The 27,854-nt window shown below is 46.1% G+C and overlaps 1 protein-coding gene across 2 annotated transcripts in view; it reads right to left on the bottom strand.

Annotated features, from left to right (window-relative positions):
• Positions 1–27,854, bottom strand: part of LOC147895020 (folylpolyglutamate synthase-like) — a 137,649-nt gene that overhangs the window by 7,842 nt on the left and 101,953 nt on the right. For both annotated transcript variants that reach the window (XM_087383590.1, XM_087383591.1), the window contains exon 11: positions 6,320–6,622. In XM_087383590.1, coding sequence (XP_087239716.1) covers positions 6,320–6,622 — 303 coding nt within the window. The remainder of the gene's footprint in view (positions 1–6,319; positions 6,623–27,854) is intronic.

The raw sequence follows: 27,854 nt of genomic DNA, 5'->3' as shown, positions 1-27,854 counted from the left end.
TGCCCCAACCGTCTGCTGTCTCTTCAAATGTGAGGTCCTTCCCACCATGACTCAGGAATGGCTAAGTCGATCTCACCCATCCGCTGCCCTGCCCCTCTCAGATGCGCTAGGGCGTCAAGCCTCGCCTCTGGCTCCATAGGTAGTCTGCTCCAGTGACCAAAAGACCCGGCTGGACCACTGTCCCATTGTGCCCAGCCAATGTGAGTCCGTTGCCCAAGCATACGTCCCTCCTGATCTCTGACCTCTGGGTGCCACATAAGGGGTTGGCGCTCAAACTCCTCTCTCCATCTAGGTGGAGCACGGATGAGACCCCCTGCTAGTCTCTGCCAAACCCTGTGAAGACTCCTCATCAGGGGGGAGCCCTTCCCCGTAAGGGGGGCCTCTGAGAAGATCCATCTATGTGAAGGCTGCCACTGTCCCCCAGTGCGTGGGGTGTTCCTCAAAAGCCCTCTCTATAAGAGGAGCTTCCAAGGCTCAGCACTTGGGGTGAGGCCACGAACCACCAACTTGCCCAAAAGGGCCCTACTATGCATCTCCGGATCAATGATACCCAAGCCTCCCAGTGCCTGCGGCATGATCACTGTCTGCCAAGCTACACCGGCCCTAGTGTTCCTCGTGCCGTCTGAACTTGCCCAGAGGAAGTTCCGTACCAACCGTCGGAGCTGCCCAATGCATCCTCTGTGAAAGCACCAATAGAGGCAATATACCAGGAAGTGGCAAGAAGGACCTAGTTTGCCACTAAGGCACGACCTGTGAGGGAGAGTTTGACCGAGCTCCAATAGAGAAGCTTGTGCCGAACACTCTCAAGGACCGGGGCAATCTGCTGCTCTGATGTGATGTCAATACCCACTTGGCATCCGAGGTATCTCGTTGTCTGGCCCCGCGGTATCCATCTAAAACCAAAGTCACTCCCCCACTCACGAATCTCCTGTGTCTCCTCAAAGCCCGTGAAGAAGCCTATGGATTTCGTCCAGTTGATCCGTGCCCTCGAGGCCTCACAATAGATAGCCAAGGTGCCCCTGACTCTCTCTAGACTCGCTGTGGTGCCCTCAACATACAAGGCTGTGTCATCTGCAAACTCTGAGTCAAGGAGCTCCTCCTCCTGCCTGATTGGGAGCCTCAACCCTGTGAGACCGGCCACCTGTGATCTCAAATAGTAGCCCAGAGCCTCCGCTACAAACAAGAAGAGGAAGGGAGCTAGTGGGCAGCCCTGGTGGACCGAGCGAGAGAGAGGAAAGGCCTCGCCTGTGTGTCCTCCGTGACTAGAGCTCCCTGGGTATAGCGCTGTACCTCCTCTGACCCATCTGTCTGAGAAACCCAATCTCCTTATAGTGCCCTCCAGCAAAGACCACTCCACCCTGTCGTAGGCCTTCTCAAAGTCCAAGAGAAGGATGGCCAGTGGTTGTGACTCCTTCCTGGACCAATCCACTGCCTCCCAAAACGTGAAGATGTTGTCCAGGATGCTGGGCTCCTAGACAAACCCAGTCTGTGTGTCATGGATGATGTCGGTAAGATGAGGCTGTAACCGCAAACTCAAGATCTTGGCGAGAATCTTGTATGCAGTATCAAGTGCGTGATTGGCCTCCACTATCGGATATCTGACCTATCTCCCCCTTTCGGGATCAAACAAATCCACCCCTTGCACAAGGACTGAGGGAGAAGGGCTGTGTCGAAAATCTCTAGGCAAGCTAAACGGAAAGGGGTGGAGATAATCTCCCAGAATTTTTGGAAAAAGGCCGGAGTCAAGCCATCCTTCCCCGGGCACTTCTGGGTCGGGAGAGCCTTGAGGGCTTCCTAGAGCTCCTCATCTGTGAAAGGCTCCTCAAGTCTACTGCATAAGTCTCGCGAGACTGTTGGAATGTGATCCCAAACTAGCTCTCGAGCCACAAGACCAGCTGGGGTCATCCTCTCTATCTGAAAGAGCTGGCTATAAAATCCGGTGGTCATGTCAAGAATCTCCTGCGGGTTAGTGTGCATGATGCCTTGCGAGTCCCGGAGAGGATGTAGCTGTGTGTCGGTTGATCAGGGCCCAATGGTATGAAAGAACTGCTTCGTCATCTTGTCCCCCTGATGTACCCATCGGGCCCGAGAGGAATCGTCGTAGAACTCAGCCTGCCGCAGCTCCGTGTCCTGAAGCTTGAGACGACGAGCGCTCTCCAATCTGTCACTAAGCCACTGAGAAACTGGGTCTTGCTCCTTGAGTCTCTTGCTTGCGCTTCTGAAGGGTCCTCCTCCGCCTAACGGCGTGAGCCTACAGCTCCACAGTGCTCCTCTGAATCGCATCGGCAACCCACGCAGCCCGGCCCTCACTCGGTGCCATCTCTGGGTACTCCCAAATCTCTGCCATAACCTGCTGAATCTCCTCGTCCTGTAAGAGGTCCTCTAGAATGCGGACCCCCTTTTGGGAGGGACCTCGACGAGGCTGATCCAAGTGAAGTACCACTGGAAGTGGTCGGACATCGTGGTACTTGCCAGAATCCCGGTAGATCCGCCTCTATGTAATGCCCAGTCCCCAACATAGAAGCGGTCTAATCTCTTCAGCAATCCATCGTGTCTCCTCTGTCCAAAGGAGAAGAGAAGGCTGCCAGGAGTCCTGCTGAACTCTGGCTCTCTCCAAAGGTCTCTGCCACTAATCATGAAAATGAACTACTCCCAGGTACTACGCTCTGCTGCTAGCATCTCAGAGAACCAGGTGCCACCCTACTTGTCTTCCCCAAACTCCAGGTTGTTTAAGTCCCCTCCAAAAATCCAGGAGTCAACATCCGAAAGACACTCTAATAGCCTCCTCCAAAAGGCCGGGCGGTGCTGTCTACACGCTGGGGCATAAGGATTCCAATCCTGGACTCTCCCGTCTGAACTCCCATCCAAACTGCCCGTCCTGGAATGAGCTCGCCCTGATCGTAGACCTCTGAAGCTAAAGTCTGTGAGACTGAGATGTAGACCCCTCCACTCCGTCCTACTGCGGGAGACCACTCCTCTGGACCTCTCCTTGGAAGAAGGTGATGGTGTCGTCTGATGTCTGCTGCTCAAAACATGTGCTCCTGAATCATAAGGATGTCCACTGCCCGCCCTACCACTGCCCTCTGCAACTCCTGCCAGAGCATCAGGTACTGCGGCTGGCTACGAACATGGTTGTGGAGCCCGTGTACATTCCAACTCACTATGGTCCAACTCATGAGGACGCGGGAGTCGGGAACAAGGCTCTCCTATGAGTGGGTGCCTGTCCTAGAAAGACTGTCTTGTGTGATTTTACCGGGGGTTTGGAGGGCGAGTAGTAGTCAGTGTCTGTGCGGCGTTGTACTAGGGTGGATACCGGCTCAATACCGATCTTTCGTGCCCACTTCATCATGAAGGAGGCTTCCACCCCGAACAACTCTGCGCACGTCTTGAGGGGCCAGGAGTGTGCCTACACCTTTGCCTCCATCGGCAATCTGATAACTCCTGTCGCCAAACCACACACCGGCTCCTCGCACGTGAAGCTTAGCTGAAAGTTCACCTCCGCGCCATGGGCGTACCAAAGATCTAGTCCCTGTGGTCCGATCCACTCGTCCATCATGAGCATAATCTGATTACCCAAAATAGCATCAAACACCTTCGGGGACCACTTTCCCAACCCTGTGGAGGCAAACGAGAATCTCTAAACGGGGTGTGTCTGAGATCCCACTGCACTGATCAAACCCCCCTTTCGGGGCTGAAGGACCATGAGCGTGACCTCCAATGGTAGAAGGTATGAGTCCGGAATCTCCAGAGAGTTCCAGGGTCCTAACCTCCAGGAGTCCCACGATAAGGGACGCCCAGGCTGGAGGTTGGGAGCTGCTGGCCAGGAGGACGAGCCTCGTCCCTCAGGATCCCTCTTTGAGCGGACCTGCTGCTGCGATGAGGAAGCAGAAGGGGGCGTCGTCGTTCCCTTGCCTGATGGCAGGGGTGTCAAAGCCAAAGAAGCTGCTACTGAAGCGGAGAGGGGGGTGGCGGGAGAGGGAGAGGTAGGGAAGCGGGGGACAGAGGACGGGGGACGGGTGGTGAGAGTTACCATAGAAGGGGGGACTGAGGGGGGGGGAGGGGGCAGGGGGAACCCTGGAGGGGGAGGGGGAAGTGAACAAGAGGAGGGGGAGGGGTCCGGGGGGGGGGGGAGGGGGGAAGGGGGAGGGAAAAGGACGACTTTAGCCCCCCCCTACTGATCAGGCTTGCCGGGGCTTTGGATCGGCTCCTCCATGGCCCTCGTCGGGCTAGTGTCCGCGGCTTCTGCCATCGCCGCATCTGGAGCTCCTGGGGCTCTCTATTGTTGCAAGGGTGGGTACGGAGGCTGAACTTCCGAAGCTGAGAATCGGCTGGACGGGCAGTGGCCCCTGCTGCTGGGGGAGGTGGATCCTGCTGTTCCTCTTTCGAGGCCTCTCGGTCAACCTTGTCCCTCTCCCTGCGGTTGGTCCTTTGTCTATGGCGTTTGCAGGCATGCTTGCTTGGTTTCTTTTTCTTTTTAACCTGTGTCCAGTTCCCTTCTGACGGGGTAACCCATGGGGTCTGAGAATCCTGTTGCTCTTGCCTGAGAGGGCGCTGACCTCGGGCCTGTTGACTCTGCCTACTCTATGGAGGAGGGGGGGAGGCACACGAGGGAGGCCACAGGGGCAATCTCTGGCGAGGTGACCCATCTGTCTGCATCAAAGACACTGGCCTAGTAACCCATAGATCTCCACCCTCTGGCGAAGTGTGCTCCCTTCCAAGGTCTCGAGAAGGATCAACTCTAGGAGAGACTCCGCGCTCTCCACCACCAGTTTGCTGATCCTGGGGACTCCATCATCTGCTAGAACGGAGGCGGTCGTCTTTGACGGGGACTCAAGCACTGTGCCAAATGCCCGACCAATGGAAGGAAGAATGTCTCGATACTCCTTGGGAAGCCCTGGGAAGCGGAGTGTAACCGAAAACCATGGAACATGGTGTGTCATATCCATGTCCTCCATTGTGAATCCATGATACCAAGGAAAGAGGTAGACAAGGTGCGGGCCCAGGAGTATGGGGCTCTGCTCCACAAGTGTCGAGGCGGTGTCATGGAAGCTCAGCTGGATGAGGAAAACACCTCGTCCATAGATGGTGACCTCCTGGATGTGGTCGCCCTCTAATGTCAAGCTCGCTTGGATCCACTCTTGCACCTGTCTCCGTGTAGGCGTGAGGCCCACAATTCTACCCACAAGCGCCTTGTCCTGGAGGGACTGAATTGCCTGTTGTACCTGTTGCTTGTCAGCTGGGGAAAGAAGAACCTTGACAGCTGTGGGAGTCGAGGGTGCTGCCATAGAGCCCCTCTGGCCAGACCAAAGGTCACCACCAAGATTTTCTTTCACCGTAACAAACACGAATGCTCCCGCTGCAGGGAGGCAAATGAAAAAAGGAAAAGAAAGAAGGACTGCGAGGCGGAGGAGAGAGAAGGAGAGGGCGGCAGGGAAAGTAGAGGGAAGGAGAGGAAGGAGGGACCAAGGGGGAGGAGGAGGAGGAAGGAATGAAGAAGAGGAAGAGGGCGGGAGAGGTGGGAGAAGAAGAGAAGAAAGTGGGGGGGAGGCGGAATGGCGAGGGGGGCACGTTGGCGGGAGGGCAGAAGGGCAGGAGGAGGTGCGAGGCAGCAAGGAGGGGATTGGGAGGCAAGAAGGCGGAAGGAGGGGTGGAGTGGGGGCAGGGGAGCAGCAAGGGGAGGCGGAGTGGGAGAAGGCAGGGCGGGGGGCGGAGGTGGAGCGGGGAAAGGGCAGAGCGGAGAGGGAGGAGGGGCAAGGCGGAGCGAGGGTGAGGGCGAGAGTGAGGCAAGGAGGAAGGGCGATGAGGAGGAGGGGGCAGCGGGCGGAGCAAAACAATTCAGACAATTTTATTCTCACAAAATTCATCATGAGGTTTTGATTCTCATCTTGATTTGTCGAGTTGACCTTGGAATTCATTTGCAAAATAACTGAACAAGTGAAGTCCTTCCCCCTTCAAAGATAGTGTGGACCCTTCATTTAATGAACAATAATCAATTGATTCTTGTTCTCCTCATGATTGAAGCTTGACTGATAAAGTGATCATGAATGGAAAGCATACAAAAGAAATTCCAAACCAGTATCACAACTTAAGGATCATCAAGAGAAATCTGAAACTTGTAAGTCAGCATGAAGATAAACCATATCAACAAGAATATATCTTTGTAAGACTAGAATATGTCCAATCATACAATTTAGATTTTTTGTTGTTCTAAAGTCCAAAAATCTACACAGAAAATAAAAGAGAAAACGAAACAGAAGAAAAGAGGTAACAAAAACCATATCAACAAGAAGACCATCCTAGAATAAACATAGTTTCTCACCCTTCTTGGTAGACGTTCACCATCAGGCCTTGCTGATGTGCAAGATTTTTGGCCCACTGACATCAAGATACCCGCGTCTCTTTCCTTCTCATGTGCGTTTTCAACCAACGCACGGTTTAATTTATGCACCAAGGAACAAAACCATCTCGCACACACCTCCATACTTTCTGGACTATGTGCTCCATCAAGAAAGAACGTCAAACCCTTTACAAGTGGATCTTGTATCTGCTGAGCACGTCCTGGAAGTTGGGCAGTAACTAGTCCATTAATGTACGGCCAAGGAAGATGACCCTCTGATTTGGCCTGTAAAGGGCAGTAAATTATTCATACAACCTCTCTCTCTCTCTCTCTCTCTCTCTCTCTCAATGGACAACAAAATCAACAAAAGTGAAGTATATGAAAAGGTACAAGAACAGGAAAAAAGGGCCGCTAATGCTTGAAGCTTATGCATTACCTAAAGATTGGCATGAAGGGAGCCTGGCAGAAAATTTTGATAATATCATAGCAGCAACCCATCAAATTGAGTGGGACTTGAAGGATATAACAATTGTGGCTCCTATTGGGACACAAGCTAAAGTGGTACTCAATGACAAGAAAGCAAGAATCAAGATTCTCATGCAAACAAATAAATTGAGAGGCACCAAGGTATAGGATATCACAAGAGCTCACCCCGATCCAGCTCAAGATGAAGTCCATAGAATTGGACAAAGTGAAGGACCCTCGCAAAGAAGAGAAATGGTATGTCTACAAAGATGGAAAAGCGCTTTTACAAGATTTTAAATCCAAACCCAAGGACTCTCAGTCTTAAACTGATGTAACACAGGCCGACTATCTCACCTAGTACAATGTAGCTTATCTATAATAATTTTGGAAGTGGTATATGCACTCCCAATAGACTCTCAGTATATAACCGACGTTTGGTGTTTACCCTTTTGTTGTGTTCGCTTTGTCTCATAGTCCTGTGAGGCTTTTGAAGATGTTAATCTCTCTTCTCTCTCTCTCTCTCACACACACACACACACACACTTTTTTTTTTTTAAGTGAAATCTTTGATTGATTATATTATATGAAATCTTTGATTGATTATATTATATGAAATCTTTGATTGATTATATTATATGAGTAGCAACCTCAAAATAAGGTGCTACAATTACATCAACTCAAAATTTCAAAGCCAAACAGAGTGAAAGTAGGATCGCCAAAGACTTTACAATTCCTATATATCCATAAAGTCCATAGTGCCCAATAGCAAACCCAAACGAAGAAAAGATGAAACTCCGGTCTAGATGGATGAAACCCAAATAGCTCGAAGAACTTCCCAAATGGAATAGATGGGAATCTCGCTCGCAGGCGCTGTCGAAGCAGATCAAAAAACTCACGAGAGCACGGACAACGTCAAAACAAGTGAGGCACAGTCTCCGAAGAAGCGGAGCATCTATGGCAAAGTGTAGGAGCAATGTGTCGATGAGCTAATAGCTGTCTAGATGGAAACACTCCCAAAAGAACTCGCCAAAAGAAAACCTATTGCCAAAGCGGTACTTTATAGGCCCAAGTTGCTGTAATCTTTTCCTCCACCCCTTGGTTGGGCGATGCATTCGCCAAACAGAATCACCTCTCTTTGAAACCCAAGGTTGAGGCAAAAGGATTTTATACAATGCAGGTACAATTATTTTAGATAGCCTCAAAGGACGAGAAGAGGACCCTGGAGAAGTCAAAGTCCAATCTTCCAGCGGTCCTGGAGTTCCAAAGGAGGAATCGGAACTTTGTCTGGCTGTCCTTTTGTCTCCCCCTTGCTTCTTGACTGGAAGCATGTTCTTTCTCATCTGGAATGGAATGGACGGCAATCTTTGCTTGGGAATTCTTTGAGAGCTGAAAGCATTCACTGGTTGAAAGTCTTTCAGCCTCCCTTGGCTTTACAAGAACCTCGACGTTCCTACTTTGTTTCGTTTAAAGGCATCACCTCAATTGCCGATGTTATAGATGATGCTGGTAATGTGCTCCCCTTTTCTCTAGCAGCCACTACATATGGATTAGGCTCTCATTATCGTCCTTTGTGGCGACAAATTACTTCTATGCTTTCGCCTTTTGTTCCTCTCTCTCTCTCTCTCTCTCTCTCTCACACACACACACACACACACTTTTTCTTTTTTTTGTGAAACTAAGAACATTATATTATGAAACATCCATTTTACAACAGGGCAGCGCTCGAGAAAAGAGCCAATGCCCTATCCATCAGAAACAGTAAAAGAAAAGCTGAATGCAAGAAACATCCAAATCTTCCTCATGCAAGGCATCATATAAGGACTGCCATAATGAGGCCCAGAAGAACTCATAAGGATGCTGAAGAGATGAATTCAGAAATGTATGATTTCGCTATAGCCAGAGGGTCCATAAGGCCCAGTATCTGATCCAATGAAAGAAAAGATATTACTGTGACAAAGAAGCTAATAATCTACCAAACATCCAAAAAAACCTCGAGAACCTGTGTGCTAGAAATCTGAGAGATAAAAAATAGGAGATCTTGTCTAGAAGGTCTCTGGAATATGAACAAAACTACAATGAGTGCTGAATACTCGCATACACACACACATACACACACACACACACACACACTTTTGTTACAGACTTCTATGCATCCGAGTCAGCTGCCAGTGAGACTTAGGGAGAGGAGCTTGATGAGATGAGAGCATCATGGATTAGCAATGGCAGTGTCCACCACGATGCTGCCACATGAGGGACACACACTCCACTTGCAACACAGAGAGAGACTAGAGCACGCACAATGGAGGTTCCAGTCTATCTTAGCACTCCTTAGAGGCCACCGCCAGAGACGAGGCATCACCCTTGACGTAGCCCACCGAATCCAGTAATCGAGGAGACCACCCCCTCCCCCATGTCGAGAGACATCTCGACAGACACAAATACGAGAGCTCCTCACATCTCATCAGAGAGCCGCTAGGTTACCTGGATATAAGGAACCTGAGCATGTACTAGGAGTGCTAGCTCTGAGCACTTGATACTTCTCTGTTATTTTGCTTTTGCTACTCTAGTATTAGGACACTTGATTCACTAGTTTAGCACTTTAGCTTTCAGCAAGGGTCTTAGTGAACCCTTTGCTTCAGCCCTCACTAGCTTGTATGAGTTACTTTCTGGCTTATCCTTTGTCTCATAGACCCGTGAGGCCTCTTGCAGACATTAAAACATCTTTCTTTCTTTCTTTCTTTCTTTCTTTCTCTCTCTCTCTCTCTCTCTCTCTCACTCTCTCTCTCTCTCTCACACACACACACACACACACTTTTTTTTTTGTAATATCCAGTGTTGTATTTATATGCTCATAAATTTACAAGATGGGAAGTCTCCAAAATGGGGAGTATCCCAAAGATCAGAAACATAAAAAGAAAAGCTCTATGCAAGAAGCATCTATATCACCCTCATGCCAGACATCATATAAGGATTGCCGCAACGATGCACGGAAAGATCCATATGACTTGTGAATCTGCTGACCCAAGTATGCCAAATTGTGCTCACTCCAGATTGTCCAAAGAGCCCAATATCTCACCCAAGAGAGAAATAGTGAGTATTGAGACAAAGACCTCATAAATCTGCCAAATAGCCAAAAATGTTTCCCAAATCTGTGACTTGGGAAACGGAGCGAAAGATGATCTGAAATTCTCCCTAGGGGGTTCCTGGAACACGGGCAATGCCAAAGCAAATGAGGGATAGTCTCTGAAGGAGCCTAACATCTTAAACATGTGGATGGTGCAATGCGACGTTTGGCAAGTGTGACTCCCACTGACAATGTGCCTGTCATGCATCTCCAAAGAAAAAGTCTTTGTTTCAAAGGCATTTTACACTTCCATAATATCCGGAGATTCTTCCGCCACCATGAAAGGGGCTTCCTGATATGCCACAGAGTATTGGCATATTGCTGAATCCATGGAGCAGGCTGAAGAAGCCTGTAGGCTTTGATGGAGGTTAGGGCAGGCAGAGGAACATGATGAGAGCATGTAGCAGAGGGTTGCAATTGCCAATCCATAAGCCTGTCTGTGTCAGCCACAGGGGGAACAGGTAGAAAAGGATGTAACAAATCAGCAATTTTCTTCCATATCAACCGATGGTGCATTCCCAATGCATAGGAAGCAGTGGCCTGAGGAAAGGATAAGACATAGCCCTAATTATCTACCACATCATGTATATATCTAATTCCCAATTTCATGAGATTGTATGCCCGAACAGGTTCCTATAAAGCAAGTGGAATGTCAAAGATGGCACTCCAATGAATACTTTCTTTCCTCATTGAGTTTGTCCCCGAGCAATTGTCAGGAGCCCATTTGACCTTAGAAAGTACTTGTTTCCACTCTAGTATCAGAGCAGTAGAGAAAGGACAGCTAGTTATCTTCCCTACAAATCTCCCAATTACAACCTCCCAATGATCTGTAGTCCAATGACCATAAGCAAAAGTCCTCATGTTGACACACATGGATGCTATCATACGAGTACATGGCTGTTGTTGGCGGAAAAAAGTATGGAGCATAGTCGCCTTCCTTGCAAGTACATGATATCTTATATTGAGGATATTAAGTCCACCATGCATCCTAGGAGAGCACACCATTTCCATCTTCATCAATATCAATGCTTTCATAGCTGTTTTTGTCTTCCATAACATCTCCATAGCTTGAGACATAAAGGCTGAAATATCTCAGGAGGACCAATGCAGCAAAGGCAAAAAGAACTAGACATAGGACATTACAATGGACTGTACTATTCTAAGCCTGACATGAAGTGGCCAAGTAGAAATTTTCCAGTATTGCAGTTTATGTTGAAGTCTTTGGAAGATCCATTTTAATTGCTGCTTCCTGGTGATATGCCATCCTATAGGATATCCCAAATGTCTGACTACATCTTTGAAATGCACCACCTGACCTGGCTAAAGAATAGATTGCCAGTCACATTGTTTCAGGGGAATCAATTAAGATTTGTCAAATTAATATGCAATCCCGCTGCCAATCCATACAATGATAGAGTGGTCATAAGCATGTGAACTTCCCGGGGAGAATTCGTGGCATAAAGAAGGAATCATCAGCATATGCTTGTGCCAAAAAAGATGCAGCCCCAGGAATTTTAAGACCAATCATCTGTCCTGTGTTTGTAAGATAATCAAGATACATTAAGAGGGGATGGGTCGCAATGGCAAAGAAGAGAGCACTAAGAGGGCAGCCCTGTCTAACTGATCTACCCAATGTCCATGACCGAGATAAATGACCCCCAAGAATGCACTAAGAAGTAGAGCCAGAATAAAGCCAGTAAACTGCATTTGCTATCTTTGGACCAAAGCCCAACTTTGTCATAATTTGAGAGATTAAATCCCATTGAATAGTGTCAAATGCCTTAGCAATATCTACCTACAATATGAGCACATCTTGATGTGAGTACTTAGCATATTCAATTGCAGTCAATGCATTGGAGATATTGTCATGGATTTGTCTTCTCGGCACAAACCCATACTGATGAGGATGAAGGCCCGCATTCACTATCCCATGAAGCCTATACACAATCATTTTGGCAATGAGTTTGTAAACTACAAGCATCAAAGTAATAGGCCTCCAATCTGACATATGGTCACATAGATGTTTTTTGGGCACAAGTTTGACTATGCCATGCTTCCAAGAGTGCAGTAACTGATTTTCTTGCCAGGCAACATTGATCATTTGCAAGAGGACATCTTTCAAATCATCCCAGAAAGAAATATAGAATTCCACCGTAAGGCCATCCTAGCCAGGGGACTTGTATTTGCCGAGGTGGATCAAGGCATTATCAAGTTCTGTATCAGTAAAAGTTCTCTCCAAGGTAAGAGCATCATCCATTTCCACTATTTCAGAAACATATTGGAGGAATTCAGTCCTCGCATCAGTCATTTGAGTTGATGGGGAGCCAGGAGCAGAGAATAATTTCTGGAAATAATTTTGGCATTCATCTTGGAGATCAGAGAAAGAGTGCGTCCAAGAGCCATCGAGCTTCCTTACCCTTAGACAAGAGTTTTTCTTTCGAATAGCATGCAGGCCCTGGAAAAAGGCTTTTGATGAGCAGCCCTTATCCATGAGGGGCTTCATTCTTGCTCTAATCTGCCATTTGTGCAATTTCCTCTGATCATTAGCAGTCAATTTAATCCGAGCATGTGAAAGGGAATCATTTTCTGATTCAGAGAGAGGCCTTAAACGTGAAAATTCAGTCAATTGTTGTGCTGTCCTTTTTGCCGATTTAACCTCATTCCTCCATTTAGTCATATGCCAGTTTCCATACTCCCTAATGACATTCTGTATACAAGAGACAAAGCTGTCCCAAGCATAATCCATGTCCTCCTGGGCATGCAAAGGCAAGGGATGAATTGCAAATCTGATCATTTGCTGGAAATAACGATGTCGGAAATGTCCTTTTTGCCGATTTAACCTCATTCCTCCATTTAGTCATATGCCAGTTTCCATACTCCCCAATGACATTCTGTATACGAGAGACAAAGCTGTCCCAAGCATAATCCATGTCCTCCTGGGCATGCAAAGGCAAGGGATGAATTGCAAATCTGATCATTTGCTGGAAATAACGATGTCAGAAATAAGCCTGATTGACATGCAATAATCTACTGGAAAGGGGTGGCAAATCATCCAGTGGCATACCAAGATGCAGATTCATCCATAATGGGGCATAGATCTGACAAGCCCAATGAAAAATCTACGAGGAGATTAGGGCTAAAATCTGCATATTGTTGTGGGTAAAACAAGTACCATCTGTCAAGCCTTGCCCAGTATGTAGTAAGTGCATTATGATGAAAAGTATATCCAGGCAGTATATCCAGGCATTGACCCTTGGAGAAGCAGCCATAAATCTTCAGCCTGCAGAGAAAGAAGCATGCTATCCCATTTCTGCCTTTCCAATGATAGCATATGAGATCTTGAAGTGGTGTTATCTCTTGGCAGAGGGGAATCATTAAAATCTCCACAAATGAATGCATTAGATCTCCATGGATATTTGCTTAAAGAACCCCATAAAGAAGCCCTCAAGGCAGAGGTCTGGGAGGCATAGACTGATGCAAACTCAAGAATATCACCATTGATATTACATTGTATGACCATCCATCTGCCACTGCTGTCATTGAAGGCTAACTGAGGCTCCAGCTCATGTCTAACCATTATGCATACCCCTAAGTAGGTAGTGGTACCAGCATAGTATATGTCATACCCGCCAAAATAATCATGGTGACCAACCTTAGAGTGTTGATTATGCTCTTGCAAACAAACGATTTCTCGCTGCATTTTATGTACATAATTCCATAAAAGCCTCCACTTTGAGACATTGCAGAGGCTCTGTACATTGTATGTAAAGCACTTAAGTGTTTGATGCATGAAAGAGGTATATACAGTAAAGTATAAGTATAAAACAAGATGTCAGAGAGGCAAAGCCTCTGCCTGCATGGGCTGCATTCCCTCATGATCCATGAAAGTGATAGCATTCTCGCCTTCTTCAGAATCACATATGGGGATGCCCTTCTTCAAAACCCCCACCCAATTTTGAAGGACAGGAGCTGAAGTGGAAGCTTGTCCTAGTGAGGGAGAAGAAGCATCCCATTGACGAGATTGAAAGGGGCGTTGCTTCAATACAACCACCTTCTTATGCTGTTGAAAACCATCCCGATCAGTTTTCGCAGATTCCTTCATCTCATCTTTTTCTTTATCTTTTCCTTTTCCAGCAAGTGATTGCACCTGATTAATTGGTTTGGCATTCTTTGCTCCATTTCTATTTGTTGTCTTAGCTTGCAAATTCTCATTCTTTTCCCGTGTCTGGGGCGGCAAGGCATTAGGAGGGGGTTGATGCAGAACCATTGGGCATTCAGAGGCTAGATGCCCAAACTTGTGGCCAAACTTGTGGCAGGCAAAACAAGCTCCTGCAAACACGTCCCACTTCAATTCAAAATACTTTTTTCCCAATTGCACTCCGTCAACTTCCATTGCAATAGAAGGAGGGGTAAGTGTATCAGTGTCCCAAAGAATGCAGAACCTGTTACGGTTTCCCATGGGGCGTGGAGGACAAATGACCTGTCCCAAAGAAGCAGCCAGGCCAGGCAATTCTTCATGCATATAATTCAGGAAGTTAACAACCTCAACCCATACAAGACAATGATGTCGTATAAGACTTTGATAATCCTTGTTTGGGGACCAAGGCATAGCATGTACCATCTGCTTCCCGTAAAAGAGGGGAGAAAGCTCAAGTAGCCTCTGCTTACACAAAGCATCTGATAAGTGCACCTCATAAAAGCCTCTAGATGCAAAGTAGACTGCCTCTAGATGCAAAGTAGGCTCCCTCTATAAAGCATCCTCCAAGGATGGACTTGATCCACTGTGCAACATCACTGGCTGCTGGGATTCTTCCTAGAAAGAAAATTATTACCGCAGTTTGAGATAGCTTCCTGAGAGGATTCACAAGGGATGGCAATTTCAATTTGTATGTGACCTCTGGAACTGGTTTGCCCCGTTCCTGTCATGACTGCTGAAAGTCATCCTTAAGTGTATCAAACACGTATTGAGCTTTCATAGTAAGTTCATCATCTTGTGATGCAGGCTGTGAAGGACGGCGCTTGGCATCTGCGGGTCTTTCTTTTTGAGCATATGTACAAACATCCGGTCCTGAAGCCATGATTGAAATACGGCAAGGCAAGAAAGAGCTGTATGCAGAAATATAGAGTGAAAGATAAACTAGAGAGAGAACTGTACGGAAAAGCATAGGAGGGAAAAACCCAGAACTGTACGGAATAGACTGTACGGAAACACCAACGGGACTATACGAAAAAGACTGTACGGACAAGGATGGATTGTACGAAAATACCAACGGGATTGTACGGTAGAAACTGGATTGTACGGAGAAGCTGACAGGGCACTAAAAAGACTGCGTTGTACGGAGGGACTGACAAGACTGTACGTACTTACGGAAAAACAACGTCAGAGAACTATACGGGCTTGCGCACAGATCTGCGCAGAGGTGTCGAGCCTACCCTAGCTGCTTGTATGGTCATCCAAAAACCGTACGCGACCGTACGGGCGTATAGACAAAAGGGAGGCCTGCAAGGAGTTCTTGGTGAGGCTGGAGAGCAGAGGCCGCACAGAACACACACACACTCCTCTCTCTCTCTCTCTCTCACATACTTTTTTTTTTGGAAAAATCCAGTGTATTTATATTGTCATAAATTTACAAGATGGGAAGTCTCCCACACACTGACATTAGACTCCAAAAGAGAGCCCAATGGAAGAACTCAAAAACAGGTAGAGAACACTTCAAGGCTAGTAGCATCCAAGTCCCTTGCAGCAAAACTGTCATATAAGGATTGCTTGAGGGACATTCTGAAGAAATATATGCCTGAGGAAACTGTTGACCCATCCTAGAATGCAGTCTCTGTGTCCAAATGGTCCATAGTACCCAAAAGCGAGTCCAGTGAAAGAAGAGGAGGAATGGAGACATCGGAGATGAGAGGCATCCAAACATCCAGAAGAGTTTCCCAAATCTGATAGAGGGAAACCGAAGCCGCAGCAAATGAGAAATATGAGTGATCAATATGCGAGAGTGTGGGCAAGACCATAATAGGTGAGGAACTGTCTCGCAGTGATGAGAGCAACGGGGGCAGGGAGGGGAAGCAATGCGGCGTGCTGCCAATTTCACCTCAATGGAAAAAGCTCCCACTATACATCTCCAAAAGAAAAGCCTCTGTTTCAATGGCAATTTGGCTTTCCACATTTTCATGAGTCGTGATTGCCACCAAGATAAAGGCCTATCCAAATTCCAAAGAGTTTTGGCATGCTTGTCAATCCATGGCGGTGGAAGAAGAAATCTGTAGACCTTCAAGGAGGTCAGATTGTGCATTGAGAGCGTATGGGTAGCAAGAGGTAAGGAAGTCAAATTCCAGTCCAGTAATCTGTCCTGTACAAACAGTGGAGGAACCGGAACAAATGGCTGCAACATAGTTGAAAGTATTCTCCAAATGGACCTATGATGCAGACCCAAGGAGAATGTCCTGCAAGCTTGTGGAAATGAAAGCATACAACCTTGTTGATCCACAACATCGCCAACAAATCTTATGCCGAATTTCATGAGATTGTATGCTTTAATAGGTGCCTGTAAAGCGAGAGGCAATTCAAACACCTTGCTCCAATGGATGCTTTCCAAGCGAAAAGAATTACCATGATGAGAGGAAGCACCTGTCCATTTTGCATATGAGAGAATTCTCTTCCAATCATGAATAAAAGTAGTAGAAACAGGGCAACCAGGAATTTTCCCCTTAAATGTGGTCATGACTGCTTCCCAGTGATCTGTAATCCAATGCCCATATGCATGGGACGCCATGTTTCCACACATAGCTGCTAACATAATAGCCCATGGCTGTTTTTGCTGAAAAAAATCAGCAATCATAGTGCTCTTTCTTGCCAACATATGAATCTGGAGATTGAGAATATTCAGCCCCCCATGAGTCTTGGGTGAACAAATAGACTGCATAGGTAGTAGTCGTAAAGCCTTTTTATGAGATTTGCTTTTCCAAAATATCTCCATAGCCTGGGACATATAGGAAGCCAAATGCTTGAAAGACCAGGGAAGAAGAGGCAAATAAAATTGCACATATGCCATAATGATGGACTGTACTATCCGAAGTCGAAGATGTAGAGGCCAAGTGGACAAATGCCAGTATTCCAGCTTCTTGTTGATCTTTTGAAGCACCCATTTGAGCTGTTGTTGCAGGGTAATATTCCAGCCAATGGGGTAGCCTAGATGCCTCACAATAGTGTGGGAAGAGATAATGTGGCCTGGCCAAAGAAGTGCATGCCAATCAGCTTCTTTCAAAGCTAGAAGTTTTGATTTCTGAAAATTGATTTGCAGTCCAGCAGCTATGCCAAAGTCATTCAGTGTATGCATCAAGTGAGAAAGGTCACTTTGAGAATTCCTGGGCATAAAGTATGAATCATCAGAATATGCCTGTGCAAGAAATGACTGTGCCCCTGGAATTTGCAAGCCATGAAGCTGTCTTGTATCTGCAAGATAGTCCATATGCAACAGTAATGGATGGGTAGCAATGGCATACAGTAAAGAACTAAGAGGGCAACCCTGTCTCACTGAGCGGGTCATAGTCCAGGTTCTTGACAACCCACCACCAAGCAAGCACTGCGCCGTGCCCTAAGAATAGAGCCAGTAGATGATATGGACAAGCCGAGGGCCAAATCCCAATTTATGCATAGTCTGAGAGATAAAATCCCAATGGACAGTATCAAATGCTTTCGCAATGTCTACTTGCAGAATGAGAACATCTTGTTTAGAATATTTGGCATACTCAATCGCAAGCAAAGCATTGGAGATATTGTCAGTGATTTGCCTTCTGGGGACAAACCCATACTGCCTAGGATGAAGTCCTGCTTGCAAAAAGAAGCGAACCCTGAGGACAATCATTTTAGCAATGAGTTTGTAAATAACAGGCATGAGAGATATAGGCCGCCAATCAGCCATCGTCTCACACAACCTTTTTTTGGGAATCAATTTGACTAGGCCATGTTTCCAGGATGGGGGAAGAGATTGTTCTGCCCAAGCATGATTGATCATTAGAAGAAGAGTGTTCTTGAGATCACCCCAAAATGCACGGAAAAATTCGACAGTCAATCCATCCCAACAAGGAGAGCTGCTTTTGCATAGATGACTCAAAGCATCATCCAGTTCACTAAGCATAAAAGGCTGCTCCAATGCATGAGCCTGTTCCCGAGACAATATGGGCTGGACATGCATAAGAAATTGAGACCTAGCTGCATTCACTTGCATCAGATGATCAGGCTGAAGAGAAAGGAGATGCTGGAAATGACTAGAACATTGCGATTCCAATTCTCTCTCTCTCTCACACACACACACTTTTTTTTGTGAAAGCAGATTACTATATTAACATAAAATCAATGTACATGACATTAGACTCCAAAGGAGAGCCCAATGGAAGAACTCAAAAACAGGTAGAGAACACTTCAAGGCTAGTAGCATCCAAGTCCCTTGCAGCAAAACTATCATATAAGGATTGCTTGAGGGACATTCTGAAGAAAATATATGCCTGAGGAAAGTGTTGACCCATCCTGGAATGCAGTCTCTGTGTCCAAATGGTCCATAGTACCCAAAAGCGAGTCCAGTGAAAGAAGAGAAGGAATGGAGACATCTGAGATGAGAGGCATCCAAACATCCAGAAGAGTTTCCCAAATCTGATAGAGGGAAACCGAAGCCGCAACAAATGGGAAACATGAGTGATCAATATACGAGAATGTGGGCAAGACCATAATAGGTGAGGAACTGTCTCACGGTGATGAGAGCAAGGGGGGCAGGAAGGGGAAGCAATGCGGCGTGCTGCCAATTTCACCCCAATGGAAAAAGCTCCCACTATACATCTCCAAAAGAAAAGCCTTTGTTTTAATGGCAATTTGGCTTTCCAGATTTTCATGAGACGTGATTGCCACCAAGATAAAGGCCTATCCAAGTTCCAAAGAGTATTGGCATGCTTGTCAATCCATGGCGGTGGAAGAAGAAATCTGTAGACCTTCGAGGAGGTCAGATTATGCATTGAAAGCGTATGAGTAGCAGGAGGTAAGGAAGTCAAATTCCAGTCCAGTAATCTGTCCTGTACAGACAGTGGAGGAACCGGAATAAATGGCTGCAACATAGTTGAAAGTGTTTTCCAAATGGACCTATGATGTAGACCCAAGGAGAATGTCCTGCAAGCTTGTGGAAATGAAAGCATACATCCTTGTTGATCCACAACATCGCCAACAAATCTTATGCCCAATTTCATGAGATTGTATGCTTTAATAGGTGCCTGTAAAGCAAGAGGCAATTCAAACACCTTGCTCCAATGGATGCTTTCCAAGCGAAAAGAATTACCATGATGAGAGGAAGCACCTGTCCATTTAGCATATGAGAGAATTCTCTTCCAATCATGAATAAAAGCAGTAGAAACAGGGCAACCAGGAATTTTCCCCTGAAATGTGGTCATGACTGCTTCCCAGTGATCTGTAATCCAATGCCCATATGCATGGGACGTCATGTTTCCACACATAGCTGCTAACATAATAGCCCATGGCTGTTTTTGCTGAAAAAAATCAGCAATCATAGTGCTCTTTCTTGCCAACATATGAACCTGGAGATTAAGAATATTCAGCCCCCCATGAGTCTTGGGTGAACAAATATACTGCATTGGTAGTAGCCGCAAAGCCTTTTTATGAGATTTGCTTTTCCAAAATATCTCCATAGCTGTGACATATAGGAAGCCAACTGCTTAAAAGACCAGGGAAGAAGAGGCAAATAGAATTGCACATATGCCATAATGATGGACTGTACTATCCGAAGTCGAACATGTAGAGGCCAAGTGGACAAATGCCAGTATTCCAGCTTCTTGTTGATCTTTTGAAGCACCCATTTGAGCTGGTGTTGTGGGGTAATATTCCAGCCAATGGGGTAGCCTAGATGCCTCACAATAGTATGGGAAGAGATAATATGGCCTGGCTAGAGAAGTGCATGCCAATCAGCTTCTTTCAAAGCTAGAAGTTTTGATTTCTGAAAATTGATATGCAGTCCAGCAGCTATACCAAAGTCATTCAGTGCATGCATCAAATGAGAAAGGTCACTTTGAGAATTCCTGGGCATAAAGTATGAATCATCAGCATATGCCTGTGCAAGAAATGACTGTGCCCCTGGAATTTGCAAGCCATGAAGCTGTCCTGTGTCTGCAAGATAGTCCATATGCAACAGTAACGGATGGGTAGCAATGGCATACAGTAAGGAACTAAGAGGGCATCCCTGTCTCACTGAGTGGGTCATAGTCCAGGTTCTTGACAATCCACCACCAAGCAGGCACTGCGCCGTGGCATGAGAATAGAGCCATTAGATAATATGGACGAGCCGAGGGCCAAATCCCAATTTATGCATAGTCTGAGAAATAAAATCCCAATGGACAGTATCAAATGCTTTCGCAATGTCTACTTGCAGAATGAGAACATCTTGTTTAGAATATTTGGCATACTCAATCGCAAGCAAAGCATTGGAGATATTGTCAGTGATCTGCCTTCTGGGGACAAACCCATACTGCCTAGGATGAAGTCCTGCTTGCAAAAGGAAGCGAACCCTGAGGACAATCATTTTAGCGATGAGTTTGTAAATAACAGGCATGAGAGATATAGGCCGCCAATCAGCCATCGTCTCACACAACATTTTTTTGGGAATTAATTTGACTAGGCCATGTTTCCAGGATAGAAGAGATTGTTCTGCCCAAGCATGATTGATCATTAGAAGAAGAGTGTTCTTGAGATCACCCCAAAATGCACGGAAAAATTCGACAGTCAATCCATGCCAACCAGGAGAGCTGCTTTTACGTAGATGACTCAAAGCATCATCCAGTTCACTAAGCATAAAAGGTTGCTCCAATGCATGAGCCTGTTCCCGAGACAATATGGGCTGGACATGCATAAGAAATTGAGACCTAGCTGCATTCACTTGTATCAAATGATCAGGCTGAAGAGAAAGGAGATGCTGGAAATGACTAGAACATTGCAATTCCAATTCTGATTTGGAAGTGGTCCAGGTGCCATCATCTTTCTTGATCTTGCAAATATCCTCCTTTCGCCTATCCGCATGGAGACTTTTAAAAAAGGCCTTGGAGGAGCAGCCCTTATCCAAAAGGGGTTTCATGCGAGCTCGTATTTGCCACTTCTTTAATTTGCGAAGATCATTTTGGTGAATGATATGAACCGCATAAGCACAAGAATCCTGTTCAGAAGAGGTAAGCTGTCTATGAGAACTGATTGTGAGATTGAGAACTGATTGCATCCTGTTCAGAAGTATAGGCTGTACGGTTGTACGGAAGAAAGGGGTTTCACAAGATGCTTGTGAGATTGAGCCCATTTCAGCTTGAGCCTGAGGTTACCCATGTAGCTCCATCCATAATCTTGAATAACAGCCTACAAGCGATGAGCAAGACTGACCCAAGCAAAATCCATATCCTCCTGAGCATGTGAGAGGAGGGGACGGACAGCCACTCTCACCATGTTCTGAAATTGCTGATGAAGCAAATAAGCACTGTTAACATGGAGCAGTCGACAACCAAAAAAAGGCATATCATCTGTTAGACGTGCTATAGATAATGTCAAGCATACTGGAAAATGATCAGATAGCAAGAGGGAATGATCAACCCATAGTGTACATGTAAAATCAGCATACTGCTGAGCATGCAGCAAATACCATTTGTCAAGTCGAGCCCAGTAATGAGTAAAGGCATTGTGATGATATGTATAACCCATATCTCTGTCCCTTGTTGAGAGCCATAGATCTTCTGCATGCCCGCGTCAGCCTCCGAACAAGCCCGCGTCCTGCCCATACAATCGTACGGACGCCGTACAGTCGACGCGTATTCTCCTTGCGCAGCCCCGGCCCTGTCTGCTCGTTCCTCGATATTCACCCCCGCTGTGTATCCGTACTTTTTGTCCTTTTCCGTACAGCCTCAATCACCGTTTCACATCACAAGCCCCGTTCATCTCTATTTTTCATACAGCTCCTGCGTCACCTTTCCGTACGGCTCAGTCCCTTCGTAGCCTTTCTTCCGTACAACCGTACAGCCTATACTTTTCGTACAGTCCGTACAGTTTCTGCTTCCACTCTTTACCTTGTCCGTACAGTTCTGCTCCACCTCTGCAATTTCATCAATCCCGCCCTGTTTCCCTCCATGGAGGATCAGTTCAAAAGCTACTCTCGCAAGGATTCGTCCCGGGATTCCAAAAGACAGCAACTTGATTTCTCTACTGCAGATTCTGTAGACGCTCACTATGTTTTTGACATGCTTAAAGATGAATTTCATCACAGCCGGAAGGAGTGGGCCAAACCTCCCCCGGCCATCAAGTATAAGTTGAAGTTGCCTTCATTGGTTGCTCCTCTTCGAAAGTTCTCTCAGCAAGCAGTCATCATTTTCTTCCCAGGAAAGTTACCTCCAGCAAATGATGTGACCCAGTGGGTTCAGGCATTGTTGGGAGGCTGCTTTGTTGAAGGAGTATACTTTGCTTCCAGAGGTTTCTATGAAGTGCAGTTTTTGGATGCCTCATATCGTCAGTAGATATTGGAGATGTCGCCTCTATTCTATGGCAGACAAATGGTGCATGTCATGCCATGGTCGCCAAACAAGGATTACCACAGCCTCATTCGACATCATTGCCCCGTATGGGTTGAGGTAGTGGATTTTCCGGACTATATGAGGGCTGAGTTACCAAGTTTGGCAGCCACTTTGGGGCAAGTTGTATGCCCACCCCGTCCTTCGGGTAATCACAATCGCTTTTGCATTCTTTGGGATACAGATCACCCAACCCCTCCTTCTATTGCGGTAGAAGTGGAGGATGTTCCCCTCGGTGAAAAATATTTTGATTTGAAATGGGGAGTCTGTGCAGGTGCTTGTTTCACATGCCATAAGTTTGGCCACTTAGCCTCACAGTGTCCTGCAGTCCTGCATCAGCTCCCACCTACAGCTATTGCTCCAGAAAATAATCCCCCCCCCAACTTATGGCCCGGGGCCTAAGGCTATGCCTACCAAACTGGGTGATGTGCCATCTAAATCTGTCCCTTCCAAAGAAAATGTGGTTCAGGTTTCAACCAAGCAAAAGGATAAGGGCAAGGGCAAAATTTCAGAATCTCATGCCTCCCCCCAGGGTGCCTGGCAGCAACCCAAAAAGGTATTCGCTCTCAAACCACGTCCGTTACAATCTCGCCATTGGGATGCTTCAACTTCTACCCCTGGTCAGACCTCTACCCCTGCTGACAGCCTCACTTCCCAACTGTGGGTTGATGTGTTAAAAAAGGGCATCCCCGTATGCGACAATGATGAGGATCGTACAACTAATGATCCTGGAGGCCAGGTGGATGTTGATGTCATGGCTGAGGCCTGACAGATTATACTTTACTCTGCTTTTGGTTTGACTGTACATATCTTCTATGTCTACTTCAATTACTTACATCCCATACAATGTTCAGGGTCTTTGCAATGTCAATAAGTGGAGACTTTTCTGGCATTATGTACATAGAATGCATCCCGATGTGATCTCTTTATAGGAACACAACCAACACTTCTTGGCTGGTCAGCAAGGCCACTATGCTGGTTATGATATTTTTTATGCTGGTACAATGCACTTTTCGGGGGTCTGCATGCTGGTAAAACATGATATGCAGCCCACGGTTGCTTACAATGACCCTCAGGGCCGATGGATGGTGATCATGTGCACCTGGCAGGCTGATCTCTATGAAATAGCATCTGTTTATGCCTCACAAACTTCTGCGACTAGAGCTCAAATGTGGGTCTCCCTCAAACAATATCCATGGCTGTCCAATGCTTTTTTGTGTGGAGACTTTAACAACTCACCTGCCACTCAAGACAATACCACTCATTGAATACTTACACACACACACACACACGCTTTTTTTTTTGTAATATCCAGTGTATTTATATTCTCATAAATTTACAAGATGGGAAGTCTCCCACACACTGACATAAGACTCCAAAAGAGAGCCCAATGGAAAACTCAAAAACAGGTAGAGAACACTTCAAGGCTAGTAGCATCCAAGTCCCTTGCAGCAAAACTGTCATATAAGGATTGCTTGAGGGACATTCTGAAGAAAATATATGCTTGAGGAAATTGTTGACCCATCCTAGAATGCAGTCTCTGTGTCCAAATGGTCCATAGTACCCAAAAGCGAGTCCAGTGAAAGAAGAGGAGGAATGGAGACATCTGAGATCACACACACACACACACACACACACACACACACACACACACATACACAAGCACACTTTTTTTTTTTGGGTGAAATCTTTGATTGACTATATTATATGAGTAGCAACCTCAAAATAAGGTGCTATAATTACATCAACTAAAAATTTCAGTATATGCCAAAAAGACCTCATGATCTATGCAGCGGGTCTGCAAGCAATCAAAGAAAGATTGCTGCAGAGAACGCCTAAAAAAAGCCAAACATAGAGAAAGTAGGATCACCAAAGACTTTACAATTCCTATATGTCCATAAAGTCCATAGTGCCCAGTAGCGAACCCAAATGAAGAAAAGATGAAACTCCGGTCTAGATGGATGAAACCCAAATAGCCAAAAGGACTTCCCAAACGGAACAGATGGGAATCTCACTCGCAGGTGTTGTCGAAGCAGATCAAAAAACTCACGAGAAAACAGACAATGCCAAAACAAGTCAGGCACAGTCTCAGAAGAAGCAGAACATCAGTGGCAAAGTGCAGGAGCAATGTGTCCGATGAGCTAATAGCTGTCCAAATGGAAACACTCCCAAAAGAACTCGCCAAAAGCAAACCTATTGCCGAAGCGGTACTTTATAGGCCCAAAGTTGCTGTAATCTTTTCCTCCACCACTTGGCTGGGCGATGCATTTGCCAAACAGAATCACCTCTCTCTGAAACCCAAGGTTGAGGCAAAAGGATTTTATACAATGCAGGTACAGTAATCTGAGATAGTCTCAAAGGACGAGAAGAGGACCCTGGAGAAGTCAAAGTCCAATCTTCCAGCAGGTCCTGAAGTTCCAAAGGAGGAATCGGAACAAAAGGCAAAAGCATAGAAGTAATTTGTCGCCACAAAGGACGATAGTGAGAGCCCAATCCATATGTAATGGCTGCTAGAGAAAAGGGGAGCACAATACCAGCATCATGTATAACATCAGCAATCGAGGTGATGCCTTTAAACGAGACAAAGTAGGAACGTTGAGATTCCTGTAAAGCCAAGGGAGGCTGAAAGACTTTCGACCAGTGAATGCTTTCAGCTCTCAAAGAATTCCCAAGCAAAGATTGCCGTCCATTCCATTCCAAATGAGAGAGAACATGCTTCCAGTCAAGAAGCAAGCGAGAGACAAAAGGGCAGCCAGGCAAAGTGCCGTCAGTGCAGCCAAAAAAGAAATCCCATTGATCGAGTTGCCAATGACCAAACGCAGGAAAAAGAGAATGATGTGACTGTTCGTTTCTTCAAAACACCATGCACGACTTTGAACCTTAGTGGCCATAAGCATAAATAGGTGGTCAATGGTATTATGAACAAGGATCCACATCCTTGTTGGATTGAGTAGTTCCATGTTCCCTCCTACATGCTACGCATTGATGCCGGAAGGGTAGAGGGCACGGCTGCATTTGCACCATAGTGCCCAGAAACGACATTTTTCGGCACCCGAAATAGTTCGCCGTCGCGTCATTTTCGAAACCAGAAACGGCGTTCCGGGCAGGCAATTTTTTGTTTTTGTTTTTTTTTTTGTGGGTTTTGTGCTTTTACAGTGCCTTTGGAATTTATCCAAGGAAACATATATAGAGCAGCAATGTAAGAGCTTGTAGACACCAATGCTCAGTAATAGAAGCAAAAGTACCAGCACACACACACACACACACACACCCGCCTCAACCATTGAGTAAGAAGTTAGAACCCCATCAGTGGGTAGGGCAGTTTTTGCTCTCCCTCTCCAGCCTCTCCTCTTGCTCTCCTCTCATCCTACAAACCCCCTCTCAGCCTGCTGCCCCTCCTCCTTGCTCTCCTCTCCCCTTGCCCTCTCCTCTCCTCTCCTCTCCTCCTTGCTCTCCTCTCCAACCTCTCCTTCTTGCTCTCCTCTCCTCCTTGTCCTTCTCTTAGGCCTTGTTGCATGACATATGTATTAATAACAATTATATATATAATATATATTTTATTAACCTTAAGAACCGAAACTCCATTCCACCGTTTCTTCTAGTCCCCAAAACTCCGAAACACCATTTCCCGCCCGTTTCTATTTCCCCGTTCCCGAAACTCCTGGGAACTATGATTTGATCTATAAGAGATTGAATAAGAGGAGTATTTTTTCAAATGCCTTGTGTACTATGACATTCGAGGTCATCATCATTGTATCTTAAGGAATGGGTTCGGAACCCTCTCTAGCCTCTTGCCTCACCCAGACCAGGGACATCTGGCAACGTTCATTCATGAGGCCGTACCACATAGACCAATTGCTAAGGGCACATAGGCAACATCAAGGTATTGAGACAAATTCCACTCAAAGTGTGATAATTGAGTTTTTCCAATCAAATAGCACGGACCAGCATGCCACCCCAGGGAGACGTGTAGCCAAGGCCCGAAGTGAGAGATACGCCAAACCCGTCAATGTCTCAATGCACAGATCAGGCTCAAAAATCTTCCCTCCATGTTGACTTGCCCAATGGCACAACCAATTGTATGTCAGTGGCACTTGTCCGACGCAGAGCCACAACTAGGAGATCACAATGGACCACACATACTGAGCGTTGCTAGTGCTCTATCATGGGATCCATGCCACCGCAGCCCTGTACATCATTAGTGCCTCTCATGGAATATATTCCTCTGCTAGCATATAGAGGACCTCCACAGTGATGCCACACCACAGCTTCCTTCCTCTCCATGGGCTCAGACACTTTGTACTAGTGTTTTTATGTTTATGTTGTAGTTGTCTTGGGTGCAAATGCCCGCTTAGAGGCTCTACACATGTAGCTCATTTATATCTAGTTTTTTCATTCTCATAGACCCTTTGATCTTTCCAAGACTTTAATAAACTCTCCCTCTCTCTCTCTCTCTTTCTCTCTCTCACTTGAACTTGAGGTGGGAACATGTACAAAGACATATACCCATCATTGGTTTGGGCATTCAGGACGTCACCGTACACTTTTTACACATTAGATATGTCAGCAAATCAAAGAAAATACAAGATACAAGCTCTCTTACCAATGAATCTACAAAGCCTCTTTAGGAAACCAGCCTACCTACATTACAAAATTCTTAGAGCCTCACAGAAGATATTGGATATGGATCACAATGGTCTTGGATATGGATCACAACTTGGCAAATCTAGTTATGAGCCAACGCAATTGACAGATAAATGTAGAGCTACTTCTTGTAATCTTTGATGTAGGATTGTTCTTTGTCCCATAGATCCTATAGGTCTCCCATGGACATTAATAACATCATATCATATCATATAGGATTGTTCTTTGTCCCATAGATGAACGGTAGCCTATTCTGGGAGACATATTTATTGGAGACAAATGGTCCAATGTAGAGAGACTACAGGTTTTGCTTCTTGCTCGAGTGGTCCAGAGCAAGCCATCGGTCCCACATCATATTCTACTAGTAGAGTTTGGGGTTACTTCTCTACAACTCAACGCAATCTTTCAGGTGGTCATTTCTCTCATAGAGTCAGAGACTTTGGTACCACGACATCTGGATGGCGTAGATTGCCATGGCTGTCCTTGACTTCATTTATCTCACTGGAGGCAAAGGGGGATCAGTGGAGCTAGTATGCTCAAACACGCTGTTCATTTGCAGGTTTGGGACTACATACGGAGACACTGCCACCATTCCAATATAGCCTTAAGGCACCATCTATTGTGCTCACCTATCACAGGGTGAATCACGTCATTAGAGAGGATTTATTGCAGCTCCACACATACAGG

This window comes from Dipteris shenzhenensis, chromosome 13 (genome assembly GCF_047967505.1).
Source record: "Dipteris shenzhenensis isolate YYH24624 ecotype China chromosome 13, Dip_SZ_1.0, whole genome shotgun sequence".
NCBI classification, from domain to species: domain Eukaryota; kingdom Viridiplantae; phylum Streptophyta; class Polypodiopsida; order Gleicheniales; family Dipteridaceae; genus Dipteris; species Dipteris shenzhenensis.
Note: the sequence above shows the minus strand (reverse complement) of the source record. Positions and strands in the feature narration are given on the sequence as shown.